This window comes from Suricata suricatta, chromosome 17 (assembly GCF_006229205.1).
Source record: "Suricata suricatta isolate VVHF042 chromosome 17, meerkat_22Aug2017_6uvM2_HiC, whole genome shotgun sequence".
NCBI lineage: Eukaryota > Metazoa > Chordata > Mammalia > Carnivora > Herpestidae > Suricata > Suricata suricatta.
This window is the reverse complement of record NC_043716.1, coordinates 369,968-383,744: the sequence shown is the minus strand read 5'-3', so window position 1 is coordinate 383,744 and position 13,777 is coordinate 369,968. Positions and strand designations below refer to the sequence as shown.

Below are 13,777 nucleotides of genomic sequence, written 5' to 3'. Positions count from 1 at the left end.
CGCACAGAGCAGGCTCTCTGCACACCACCAGGGCCGCACGGAGCAGGCTCTCTGCACAGCCCAGGTCGCACGGAGATCTCACAGACAGAGAAACCGCCCAGCGGCCTGTGGGCACAGCTAAAATCCGCGATGCTGGACCCCAAGCCCGCACGGCCACTCCTCCAAGAAGCCCCCCGAGCATGGATGCTGGGCCAGAGTGGCCGGTTCCTGGTGAATCTGGGTGAGACCCACGTGAGCATCATTGTGCTGGTCTCTCTACTCTTTATGTACATTTAAAATTTTTCATCATAAAAACGTTTACACTAAAAATACTGTCACGAGCGCCTGTGACAGACGTGGGTCCCCAGGCACCCTGCACCACTTGGCTTTATTGCCAGCTCCCTCCCCTGCTCTTCAGCTCAGCTCTCCTCTTCTGGGCCGGGAATCCCCTGCCTGCTTCAGCCTCAGAGCTCAGCTCTGTCACTGAAGTGTTCTGGCGCACTCCACCCCGCCAGGGGCGGGGGCTTCTCACATCTACTCCATCTGACCCTGAGCAAACTCTAACGCATCCTTCAAAGCCCCACTCAAATGTCCCCTCCTCGGGGGAGTCTGACCCACCTGCCGCCAGGCAGAGCCGGGTAAGCCCTCGCTGCCTCCCCCCAAAGCTCCACGCACCACCCCCCACGCCTGGGTGGTGACTGGATATGTTTTCTTCTCCCAACGATGGGAGGAATCTACCCGAACACAGGGGCTGAGCCCTTGGCAGAGCCCAGCAGCAGCGGCCCCTCTCCCTGCGGGCCACGGAGATGCCCAGGGCCCCAAGACACCAAGACCAGAGCTAGAGCTCTTGTGTGGGCTTCTGTGGGGACTCGGGGGCTGCTCGGAGCTGGGGGAACTCAGGGGGGCCGCTCAGAGCTGGGGGACAGCTTGGGAGCTGCTCAGAGCTGGGAGGACTTGGGGGGTGTTCAGAGCTGGGGGGGACTCAGGAGGGTGCTCAGAGCTGGGAAGACTCGGGCTGCTCAGAGCTGGGGGACGGCTCGGGGGACCGCTAGGAGCTGGGGGGGACTCGGGGGCTGCTCAGAGCTGGGGGGTACCCGGGGGCCGCTCGGAGCTGGCAGCCATCTGCCAGGGGATTGCCAAAGGCAGGCTCTTCCCAAGCCCGCTCTCACAGCCTGGTCCCAAGGGGAAACGGCAGGGGCAGGCCCGGGCCTGACCCTCAGCCACCCCTCGCCCCAGCCTCGGGCCCAGCAGCCCCGGGTGCCCGCTAATAAGCAGACAACGTGGCTCTCAGGCCTGGCCCTTTGATCTGGGCAAACACCAGCACCTGGCTGGCGCCCTCCACCTGGCTCCGACCTTATCAGGGGCTTGGGGAAGAGACAGGTGCCTGGGGCCCAGGCCAATTAGGTGATTTTCCTGGTTGCCCACTGAGTCACATCCTGCCCTAGCTGGCCTGGCTCCTCGGCTCAGGTGGCCAGCGGGTGAGGACACTCGGGGAGCCAGCCCAGCAGGGCCACAGAGGGAGGGGCCTGGGGAGTTGGGCTCTCGCCTGCCCTCTCCCCACTCCCCACGTGTGGCTGAAACTCCCTCTTCCAGGCTGTGAGTGGCGGTCACTGTGAGCTCAGACCCAGAAGCCACCTGTCCCTGGGCGGGCCGCCTGGCTGGGGTGGGGGTTTGGGCGAGAGGGCCAGGGGACAGGTTTGGGCTTCTGTCCTGGGCGGAGAGATGTGGGCAGAGGCAGGGGCTGGCCCCCCTTAGGGTGCCGGGGCCACACAGCCTTGCCCCCGCCCCAGTTCACTCAGCTGTGTGTTGGGGCTGAGCCCTGAAGTGGTCACATCCTGTCTGAGCCCCAGAGGCCCGGCCTGGGAAAGGACTGCAGGCCACAGGGCCTGGCTGAGTGGCTCTCGGAGGCCGTGGAGGCTGGCACAGCATGTTCTGGAATGCCACCTAGGCAGGTCGGGCCAGTTCCGGGACAGAGCCAGCTCACTCCACCCCTCCCTCCCAGGAGAGCCCAGGCAGGGGAAGGGGCTCACGGGCTGGAATGCAGGCCCCAGACTTCCTCCCACCTATCTGAGCGGGCCTTGCAAGCACGCTGGGGCCAGAAGGCACCAGGGCCAACAACCCGGGGCCCTCAGCCCACACAGCAGGTGTGGGGCCAGGTAGCGGTAGGGAGGGCCCGTGGAGGCACAGGCCCTGCAGTGACCGGCCCCCCGCCCCACCCCCACGCGGCAGAGAACCCCAGGACCCAGGCGCTGCCCTGACTTTGGAAGTGGTTCCAGGACTGGCCGTGGGGATCTCTTGTCTGACATCTCAGAGCATGTTCCCAGGCCTTGGCGAGGGGAGACATGGGGGCACGTGCTATGGAGACCGGGTCACTGTCCCGCGCAAAACCTACGGAACTCCCTTCACCAGTCGCAGGGCAGACCCTGGGCCACCGGGTCCTGAGGAGGCCCCAACCCCCAAAAGAAGGGTCCCCTCTAAGGCCTCGGTCCTGTGGCCACCCCTCCCCCGGGCGCCGCTTGTCTGTGTCACGGGAGAGCAGCACTTGGGGAGCAAGGTGTTCTGGACTCCAACCGCCAGGTCTGGACACAAGGCACGCGCTCCTTGCAGCGGGTCAGGAGCAGGGAGGCGACCCCGCAGGGAGACTCAGCAGACGTGGGGGGGCCGGGCAGGGGGTGCGGGCCTCACCTGACTGCAGCAAGCCGGCTCCTCGGTCCTTGACTGCAAACTGCTGCTGGATGTCCAGAAGGACGCCTGGGAGGGAAGACAGACAGCGCTTACCTGTGGTGCCCGGTGCCCCCAACCCCCACCCCACCTCAAACACCCCAAGTCTAAGCCCAGCCCAGCCCCATCGACAGGCCACCTCACCCAGTCTGGCCAGGCCACTGGGGCCTGGGGTGCTCACTCTGGGGACATGGGGTGCTCACTCTGGGGACATGGGACCCCACCCGCTCACTGGGCCAATGCAGGGGCCCCGAGGTGCAGACAGACACGTGCATGCGCTCACTCAGCAGTCCCCGGGACTGTAAACAGGATCCCTGCTTTTCTGATGCCAGAGCTGCGATGCAGGGGGAAGGACGCCCTCAGAGGCCATGGCTGCCCTTCTCCCGGGTCCCGGCCACCTCTGCTCTCCCATCAGGACTTTGCATGTCAACAGAACAGCCAACACCACCATGGACAGACAGAGCCACGGCTGCATGGAGGCTGGCAACCTCCAGGACCCTCCTCACCTCTCCCCGTGCTCAGCCCCCACCTCTGCTTATCTCTGAGGACAGCGGGGGGCCGGGCCACAGCCAGGGGCCACCACACATCTGTACGGAGAAGCAGTAGGGAGCCAGGAGGAGACAGGGCGGCCACCCCAGGAGCCCCCCAGGCAGCAGACGGAGGAGGGGGCCCACTTGCGGGCTCTCCCAGAGCTCATCTGGATCAGGGGGACGGTGCAGGTCACTGAGCAGGAACTGGGCAGATTGGGGAGCTGAGCGGGAAAGGTTAGGCCCTGTGTCCCAGGTCCCAGAGGAGGGTCCTGCCGGGAGGCTGCCCCCGCCAGCCCCAGGGCGGGGATGCTGAGCTGTCCTCTGAGATGCAGCCCGACAGCTAGAGACACCGGCCGCCTCCTCATGGGTGCCAACTGGATTCCCCTAATTACCCATAATGAAGAGGCTGTGTGAGGCTCAGTTAATGACTTAATGACTAAGGCGGGCTGTGGTGGGGCCCCGAACGCGGAAGCCAGGGGCCTGTCGTGGGCCAGCAGGCAGGGCGTCTGCAGGTGGCAGGGTTGGGCCCAACCTTGGGGTACCACCTAGTCACCTCCCAGCCCCGCAGCCCATGCACCCATTTCTGGGCCGGGGCCGCCGGGGCCTCCCTCTCCCCCACAGTCAGCACCTCCCGTGGCTCACCAGTGCCTCGGAGACGCAGCCTGGCCTCCATCAGGCCACAGCAACAGGCTCAGGCTCGGTTCTCAGGACACCCCCGCCCCTGCTCCGGCCCCCGACTGCCCACACGTCCCCTCCCCTGTTGGCTGGGCTGAGTCCTGCCATCCCTTCAGCACTAGTTCAGGGCCTCTCCTTCTGGGAAGTCTTCCTCCATTTCCCCCATCCTGCCACGCCCAAGAAGGCGGGTGTCCCCACACTGCCCTGTCACACGAGGAGTGGTGAGTTCTCCAGGGAGACATGTAGGGACACGGGTGTGAGCTCCCGAGTCCACGGTGGCTGCACGTGAGGCTCTGCAGGTGCTACTCCCACACCTGCCGCGTCCTGAGCTTTCCTCCCCATTTTACATATGAGGAAACCGAGGCCCAGAGAAGTGAAACAACGTGCCCTCCAGCAGGCAAGGACCCGAGTGAGATTTAAACCGGGCCTATAGACAAAAACCAAAACGTGTTCAGCCACGTCACCCCGGCCTGGGTCCCGCACACAGCCAGCCCACGGCAGCTGTTTGTGGACAGAGACAGATGGGCGCGGGGACACCCCGTCCCCCACCACAGCGGAGCCCCCTTGGGGCAGGTCATCTCCAGAACCCGGAACAGAGACGGTCACATGTTAGGTGATGGACCGGGGTGGGGGGGGGGGGATGAGAGTGAGCCCCCCCCCCGCCCCTCACTGTCCACAGCTCACTTCCGGGGAGGAAGGTGTATCTGAGCGGTCCCCATGAGGCCAGCAGGTGTCCCCAGCATGGACACAACACCCCTGCGTCCTCCCCAAGGCACCAGCCTCCTCCGGCACTCGGGGCCCAGTGTTCGCCTCCACCTCCAGGAAGCCTCCCTGACCTCCGCACAGAGCCGCTGGTGAGAGGGAAGAACACTTTGCACATCCAGATCAGATGGGTGTCCAGGCCAGACCCCAAGACACGGGATGCTCAGGATGCCCTCACCCCAGCACCCTGGGGCCCAGCCTTGGGTCTGCAGCCTGGGACCTGGGGGATGTTTCCCTTCTCCAGCCTGGAAGGGGCTGTGGCCACAGGCGGGTAAGAGCCCCTGGCTACTGGCCTGGGAAGCGTGTGTCACAGCAGCCGGCCGGCCTGGACGTTCCTTTGGGCTCCCGCCTGGCCCAGGCCCACCAGCCCCTCCCTTCTTCCCACCACGGCCTTATTTTTAGCCTCTTTTCTGGAGGCTGAGGTTTGGTGGGTCACAGGACGGGCCTCCTGCCCGGGAGCAGCCTCCCACAGCTGAGGCTAAGCCCCTCCCTCAGCCCCACGTGCAACCCCAGCCGCCCCACGGCCACAGCTCTGGGTCCATCCTCTTGGGACCCCCAGCCAGGACCATCCTCCGCCTGTGGGGTCCTCCTCCCTGGAGCAATCCAAACGCTCTAACCCCCAGTTACACCCCTCTCTCAAGCCCCTAGGGTCTCGTCTCTTGCCCAAGGCCAGTTGTCCCTCCTGCCGCCCCAGGAGCCCACCCTGGGGCACACCGGCTTGGGCCTCACAGACACGTGCCCTTCTGTGGCCCCTCTGCCAGGCCCTCAGATTCTCTCCCCCCGCAGGGTCCCAGCCACCCAGACCCCCATCCACTTCTCCACCATGTCCTCCCCGGTCCCCGAGCCGCAGCGTGGCCCTCCCCAGGCCAGACGCCCCTCGCCTCCCCCAGCCCCTCCTGGGGCACCAGCATCCCTCCCACAGCCTGGCCTCATGGGCATTGCTCCATTTCCTCCTGGTCCTGGGTGGCGGCTCCAGAAACCACAGCCCCTCTTTGAGCCCAGGGAATGGAGCCGGGGCCCCGAAGCTATCAACTCCAGCTAGAACTCAGAGCCAGCCAGGCCCCTGTGCCCTAACACCGCCGAGAACAACACGGGGATGGTCACCGTCGAGGGCTTGCCGCTTGCCAGACACAGTTCCCACGCTGCTGCCTAGGTTGGCTCACCGAGTAGGACTGCAGACCTGCTCTGCGGGTCCCTGCCGCCCGAATGAAGCCCAGCCTTCTCCTGGCACCGGAGGCCTACGTGACCCAGGTCGGCACAACCTCCTGGTCTCGGGAAGACCCAACAGTCACTAACATGTTGCCTGGGTGACCGGAACCGCTGGCCTGGCCAGTCCCAGGCCCCCACGGTGTCTACATCACAGCCTGCAGGCCTCCCAGCCTGGACTCTAGCCAGGCCCTCTCCCTAGGGTGTCTGTCTATACCATCGAGGTCTACCGTGTCCAGGGCTCAGACCCCAGGGTGTGCCCTTAACTGTCTCCTCTGCAGCTCTGGTTGAAGAGGTGCCCGTAAGCCCGAGAGCTGGCTGATCGCGGGCATTCCGGGTGCCGGCCTGTCATGGCCGGGCCTTTGGCAAATCCCAGAGAAGCCAGGTCCAGATGCTCACCCGCTGGGGTCGTGCAGGCCTCGCAGAGGCCGGGGCAGAAGAAGAACCTCACAGTGACCTTAGGAGCCCCCAGCCCGGCCTCAGATGCCAGGCGGGGATGACATGACCCTGAGGTCTCTTCCGCCTTGTCAGCCAGGCCGGGGCACCTGGTGCTCACACTCCCTCCCTCAAACACAGGCATTGTCACCCCACATTCACCCTTTTTCAGAGCAGATGACTTAGCTGAATTCCCAAGAGCACAGCCTCCAATACCAGACCATCTGGGTTCAGCTCCGCCCACCCTGCTGTGTGACCTCAGGCAAGCTACTTGACCTCTAGGTATCTGTGTCTTCCTCTGTAAGGGCTCTAATTCATGCGGTTGTCCTGAGGTCTGGGTGGGTTCATCCTTGTGAAGTGCTTGGGGCACTGCCTGGCACATAGTAGGTGGTCCATAAATGTTACAAATGTGACCAGAGGGTAGGAGCCCCAGCCGTGACCAGTACCTCAGTGTTCTTTTCTGTAAAATGGGGCAGATGCCTGCAGAGACAGGGCCTAGGGCCCTGAAGGGACGGGCCAGGCCCACCACTGGCTGGCGCCTCGCAGAGGACTGGGGCCCAGGGAGGCCTCGGCGCTGGCTCACTCTGGAAGAATCACCCTTCTCCCACACTCACCGCAGCTCCCACCCGGTAATTACAGGAGCCCGAGGGCCTGGCTCTGCTGCCCTGGGTCTGGAAGCCACCGCCCCCCAGCCGAAGGGGACCAGCCAGGGTGGTCCCTGAGCCAGGACTGGCTCTCGAGCACACTCACCTCTACCTGCCCCGCCCCCCAGGGACAAGCGGGTGACCTCCAGGAGCATGTGTCCCCGCTCTGAGCCTCAGGCTGCCCATCTGAGAGCCGCGGGGTCCCCACACGCCCCACCCCCCAAATCCCAATCACATTTGTTGCGCCCACACTGACCCTCCTGCCCCCACGCCGCCTGACCAACCTGCGTCGTTGAGTCCGAGCAGCTCAGTGCTGTCTCTACGGGACTCGTCCAGGTGAAGCCCCGGTGCCTGAGCCTCAGCTCCGCAGAGGCTCCCTTCTCCCTAGAGGGCCTGGATCCGAGGCCTGGGCCTTGAAGAGCACTGCAGCTGGGGCCCAAGACAGCCCTCCCTCTGCCAGGTCCTAGAGAGGACCCCCACCCCCACCCCGGGCTCAGAGCCCTCCCTCCTCCCACCAAGTCTCCGTGCCCAGAGTGGGCGGGGACAGGCAGCCTGGCCTCTGTCCTGTGGTTCTAGTCTATCATTTGGGGCCAGCTTTCCTGGAACCAGACTCGGCCTTAGTAATTTGGGGACTCTTCATAGCCGCTCCTTCCCCAGCGCAGCCCCCGCCCCACCCCAGCCCGGCCCTGTCCTGGCTCAGGGACTCCCAAGACCACGGGGGCCACCCTTATCATGGCCTGCAGACCCAGGATGAGGCCAGGGCATAGGTAAGAGATAAGACCTCAGGGCCAAAGCCCACGGATGCTCAGCTGTCCCCTGCGTGCCACAGGGGCCAAGGCCTTGCTCCTAACACTCAGTGGCAGACGGAGAGTCAGAAAGTAACACTGGATAGAGGCCACAAACCAGGCAGGAGCTGGCCTCCAAGCCCCCAGACTGGCCTGTGTTCCCCACTTCACCCAACAAACCGCAGAAAAGAGGCTGTAACCAGCCTCCTTTCAACGTTTACACCAACTGCCCTTGCATGGATTTGAACCCAGGAACCTAGGAACGGTGAGTGACCAAGTGACACCACCCTGAGATGCCAGCCTTCACAGTCTACACAGCCGGATCGTCCTCCTCGTCTCCTGGACCATGTGTGACCAAACCACACTCGCCGGTGCTGGGCCATGAAGACCTCACGGGGCTTCCAGCCCACAGGGTGCTGCCCCCAGGAAGCCCTCCCAGCCTCCGCACTTGGGCCAGCACGTCACCCCTGCTCACATCTTGCTCCAGCGCCCATGCCTCTGCCCTTCACCCACACACACGTCCCCAGTCCCTCTCACCAGCCACCCAGCCACCAGGACTGAGCCAGGCCTGAAGCAGGCCAGCATCCGCTGGGCACCGCCTCCCAGCGTGACCTGGACCCGCTGTGCACTCCGAGTGCCCTCTGCCTGCAGACCAGACCCGGCAAGGTCACCTCAGGGTCCTCTGGAACATGCAGAAGCCGCCCCACCCACTGCAGGGGCAAGGGGACCCCTCCGTCAGGGCTGACAGCTGGGCACACAGGGACCATCCTGACCACTCTGCCATGTCCCTCCCAGGGACGCGAGGCCCACAGCAAACTGTGTGCTGTGGTCAGGACCAAAGGGCAGCGTGGGCCACCAGGGGTGAGGCCCCCGCCCTGCGTCGGGCCTGGTCCTTCTCAGGGTCGTCTCAGCCTCCCAGTGCCTCTTCCCCCCCGGAAGGATGGGCTGGGGTCAGGCAGGCCTGGGTCGACCAACCCTACCACTCAGTGGCTCAACAAGGCCATGCTGGGGCCAGCCACCTACACACACTGAGACCCCAGGGAGGACAAGGCTCAGCCCCTCGAAACTAGAAGGAGACGGCCATCCTACCCAGGGGCAGTGTGCTGTAGACCTGGCCCACGAAGCTGGGGGAGACCTCTTGGAAAGAGGCACCACTGAGACCCACTAGGGGAAACTGAGGCTGGCCGCATGCAGCAAGAGGGGAACAGCCCTGGTTGTCCTGGGGCAGGGGGGTGCAGGCAGAGCTGGGGAAGCGACAGCAGACAAGAGTTCCTGAGACCTTGTGCCCCACACCACCCTTGGAAGCAAGACCCTGACCACAGAAAAGGAGGAGCAAAATCATCAGTTGTGCATCCAGGGCTCAGAGAGGGTCGGGATCTGCCTTAGGTGACACAGCAAATGTGGCCCAGCCACGAACAGGAAACTCAGCCTGGGAGACACTGGGAGCCCAGGGAGAGCTGTGCCCCAGGAGCCTGAGGATCAAGCCAGGGTCCCCTTTGTCCCCCTGGCTGCACCCACCTTGTGACCTCAGGACTTCAGGCCCCCACACCCAGGCAGAAACAAAAGCCTCTTCCTGTCTGGGGACAGGACGGGAGCCCTCCTCTCTGAGCAGCTCAGGCCAGGCTGTACTGTGCCGCCTTCCCGCCCCTCACAAAATGGGAAACCAAGGCATGAGCTGGCTGGCGATGGCCTGGGTCCCAGACCCAGGCACTTCCTCTGACGGGTCAGCAGCATGCCAGAAGGGACCTGAGGAGAGGGGCAGCTGGCGGTGTGTCATTAGGGCCTGCCTGTCACCTGGGCGCTGACCTGCCAGACAGGGCTCTGGAATGTGGCCCCAGGTGCCCCGCCCTCCCCGCAGGGCTGAGGCAGTGCTGACGTGGCAGTGCCCAGGGCAGGGCCACCCCACAGGACGAGGCCATCGGAGGGGGCCGAGCAGGGGTGGTGGTGGCCATCTGTAGCCACCAAGGTAGCCACAGAGCTCGGGGCTTGACGCGGCCTCCACCCACCAGGGGACCCTGTGCCGGGCGCTGGGCCTCTGCCTCTCTGCCTGTCAGCTCCGGACACTCAGCGAGAGCCCCAGGCTGGCAGCCCCCTGCCGCAGCCAGCTCAGGTATGTGGGGCACCCCCAGGACTGTGTTCCAGCCCGCCCCCTCCGCTCCCCGTGCAACGCTCTACTGGGTTTTGTTAGTGAGCAGTTGCCGTGGATACTGGTCTCGGCTTCTCTGGCAGAAAAGGGCTCCCCCAGGGCAGGGCTCTGCCTCTCCCTATCAGCCAATGCCCCGCCCAGTGCCACCAGCTGGATCAAAGGGGAAGAGCTCAGGAAGGCACAGGTACCCCAGAGAAGCTGGGGCAGGGTCTCAGCCCCCAACAGACATTCTCCAACCATGAACAGGGCCTGTGCCAGCTCCCCTGCTGGGCCTGGCTCCGCCCTTGGTTCTGCTCCCATTTTCCAGATGGAAGAGTAGGGGCCCAGGGGCCGATGGAGCTCCGGCACCAGGAAGCAGAGCTGGGGAGAGGGTGCCTGAGACCTTCACCTTTCTCCTGAGCTGGCAGCCGTGACTGGGCTCAGGGCCATGGGAATAGGGGAAGCCCCACCAGGCTCTGATAAGTTGAGCCGAAATCCATCTGCTCAGAGGGCTTGTGCCCTGGCCAGGAACAGGGGGCAGGCACCCCCGGCTCCACAAAGACAGCAGGGTCCTGGGGGTTCTTCTCTGTCGTGTGAGCTCGGGCGAGCACCTGTCTTCTCTGCGCTCCAGCGTCCCTGTCCACACAAGGAGACGGAGGGGAGGTGGGGGGGGGGGGCTTCTGGGCTCCTTCCCTTTCATCTGTGAGAAGAAGGAGGTGCCTGGCCCTCCTCACCTGCTGCCTGTGCCCTCAGGGGGTTCTCATGGGGAGGAGGGGAGGCCCTAATTGGCTGGGAATGCTAGGGCTGAGGCCAAAGCGACTACGGTTCCCAGGATGGAGACCAGCCTGGTGGAGGACGGAAGGGTCCTCAAAGGGACGAGAAAGGGACTGACCAAAACAAAGCAGTGCGGGAAGGATACAGTGGTGGGGGCCCAGCTTGCACTGAGGCGAGAAAGGGGAGGCAGGCCGGCATCTTCGTGGCTCCCCTAAGGGTTCGTGAAAACGCTCTCATTTACTCCGACACTGGGAGCTGCAGGCTCGGCTGACACCCCGGTCACACAGCCGGGGGCGGAAGAGCCTGAACTCGGGTCTGCACCGGCCCCTGCAATGGCCCCCAGCCACCGCGGCTGTGGCTGCCTGAGACGTGGCCGGTCCCGACCGACGGGAGCTGTGATCGGAGGACACACCTCGGCTGCAGGAGTTACCGTGAAAGACAAAGCACACTACCCATCAACAGCTTTTACACCAATCACCTGCGGAACCGGGGTAGTTACGTGAGGGCGAGTAAAACACTCATTCGTTTCACTGGTCTCTTTCTACTTCAACGTGGCTCCTAGAAGTCTTTAACACGTGTCCGCGGCATCATATTCCTCTTGGTCAGAGCTGGTCGGTACCATAAATATAAGAATACACTGGACAGATTTAAAGAAAGAGAACAGGACATCCTTCCATCTGCTCCGGAGGGCACCAGTGACATTGCTGGGGTTCTCAGGAGTCAGGTGGGGGAACACCAAAGGTGACCGAGAGATCACATGTCTGAGTCCCCTCCCGCATCCCCGCTGGGCCAGCCAGCGACAGGTGGACTGGGGCCAAGGATGACCGTTCCTGCCATCCTCCTCCAACACGTTAAGCCACGGTAGTTGTCATAGAGACAGTAAATCTCCCTAAAAACTGAACCTGGGGGCAGGGGCGGGGGGGTGCCTGCCATAAAGAGAGGGAGAAGAAGCCAGCCTCATCCGGAGAGGAAATCTGTGCACAGTGTGTGTTGGGGGTGGGGCGGTGCCGGACCGGGAGGGATGCAGAGCCCAGGCGGGTGTTTGCACAGGGCTTTCCGGATGCCTCCCTCGCCCCACACCCCTCTGAGCCACCGCTCTCCATCCCCCCCTTATGAATTCACTCGAAATTTCCTATCTTACTCTCCCATTCTGACTCTGGGACCCAAGTAGGGTTGGGGGCAGATAAGCTCCAGACCTCGCTGATCCCGCCCTCTCCCCTCAGTCCCTGGCAGGGTCACGCTCCCTGAGAACGCCAGGGAGGGGTGGTCCTCGGTTGGGGAAAAAACAAATTGTAAAGTGTCACGATGCCAGAGACAGCACCATTCAGTGTCTAGCTGAGGTGTGGGAAGCCTCCAAGACCAAGGCTTTCTGGTAGACGCATGGCCAGCCCTGTCTGCACTCTCCAGGCTGTCTTGGACGAGGGGTGCCCGGGGGCCTCGGTCTCCTGTGCAGAGTCCAGTTTGCACCGACTACAGGTCCTCCATGTTCTCTGACCTCCCCCCACTTTACAGTGGTGTCTAAGCTCCCAGGTCGCAGCAGCACAGCATGGGGGACCGGTGCACTTGGCTGTTCCCAGGCACGCCTGTTCACCAGAGCATAGGAAGAGCCTCCTGGGGGCGGTCCAACCGGAAACGGTGCCCACTCCCCACAGCAGAGAAAATGGAGAGCCAAGGGGTTTGAGAGGGGGAGAGGGGGAGAGGGGGAGTGGGGGAGTGGGGGAGTGGGGGGAGGGGAACCCACCCGAGTTCCTTCCCTCTACTTGACACAAAACCCTCTTCAGCAGAGGAAGACTGAGGGCAGCAGAAGGGAAGGGGACCCAGGTGGCACACGGCTTACACCAGGGCCACCTCTCTCCATAGCCACAAAGTTCTCTTTAGAGTCTGTCCAAAATTCCTTCTGCTACCTATTTTTTTTTTCCTTTTCAGTTGTTCCAGACCTTACTGAGCCCCGGTTAGGCAGGTTCTGGGGCGGCATGCCGGCGTACACAGCCCCTGCTCTCCTCCCGCTGGAGCCCCCCCCCCCCCCGTGCCCGCCTGCCCACAGAGCTTTTCTGTCAAGGTTACACTGTTCTCACCTACAGGCAGCTCAGTCTGAGGAAGGCCCTACTCACAGACCCCCAGGAACTGGGGGAAGCAGGGTGAGCAGGCAGAACCCAGTCCATCCACCACACAAACGGGAAAGGGACCTAAACACCAGCTGAGACTGGCCCAAGGTCACACACCAAGCACATAAGGGGCAAATCTGGGACTAGAAGCTGGCTGTTCCACAGACCCCCACCCCATCCCCATGGCTGGTTCCCAGAGATGTCCGCGCGGGATGAGGCAGACCCCTCTCCAGCCCCAGTGGCCTGCGCCCTGCCCCAGACCCCCAGCGCCACACAGCAGGGGGAGGCGTCTTCAGGCCTCCAGTCAGGGCCAGCTGCAAACCGCATCTCGGGTCCCCAGGCGCCGCGGACCCGCCCCGCCCCTCCCTCCGCTCCCCGCAGCCCCGAGCCTTTGTCAGCCACGCGCTCACACGCAGATCCGCGCCGCCCGCGCGCACACACCCGGTCTCCCCTGGCGCACACCCGCAAGGGGCGCGCGCACTCGCCGCACGCACGCAGGCAAGTGGAGGCGCCGGAGGAAGGAAGGAACTGACCCGCTACGGCCCGACGGAGCGCCTGGGCCGGGGAAGGAGAGGGGCCGGGGCGGGAGGGGGCACGGAGGGGAGAACACAGAGAGACGCAGAGGAGACTCTCGGAGAGGAGAACAACGGATGGGACGTCAAGGGCTGGCGAGGACGCGCGGGCTGCTCCGGGGATCCGGGCTCCTCCAACGCCTGGCCCGGAGGGGCGGGGGCCGGTCCCCGGATCGGACCCGTGATTCACGGGGCATCACTTGCCCAGTTGTGCCTGAGCGGAGGGCCCTTAGAAACCCCACGTAAGGCTTGAAAATAGGGGCCCTGGGGCCAGAGGCTCCCCGGGGTGCCTCCAGGCCTGCGGGGGGGGTCCCGGTTCTCGGGCTGGGTGGGGCGCTCGCTCACCTGCTACAGTGTACCTGTCCAGGTAGTTGAGCACGTTGCCCAAGCTGAGGATGGCGGCGGCTGCCCCCCGTCCGCGGCCCAAGCTGGCCGGCTTGGGCTGCTGAGCGCCGGGGCCCTTG

General features: G+C 64.3%; 1 protein-coding gene across 1 annotated transcript in view; it reads right to left on the bottom strand.

Moving 5' to 3' along the window:
* Nucleotides 1–13,777, bottom strand: part of SPNS2 (sphingolipid transporter 2) — a 34,731-nt gene that overhangs the window by 14,016 nt on the left and 6,938 nt on the right. The window contains exons 3-4 of the mRNA XM_029928758.1: nt 13,659–13,773; nt 2,665–2,730 (exon numbers count right to left, since the gene is read on the bottom strand). Of these exons, the coding sequence (XP_029784618.1) occupies nt 2,665–2,730; nt 13,659–13,773 (181 nt within the window). The remainder of the gene's footprint in view (nt 1–2,664; nt 2,731–13,658; nt 13,774–13,777) is intronic.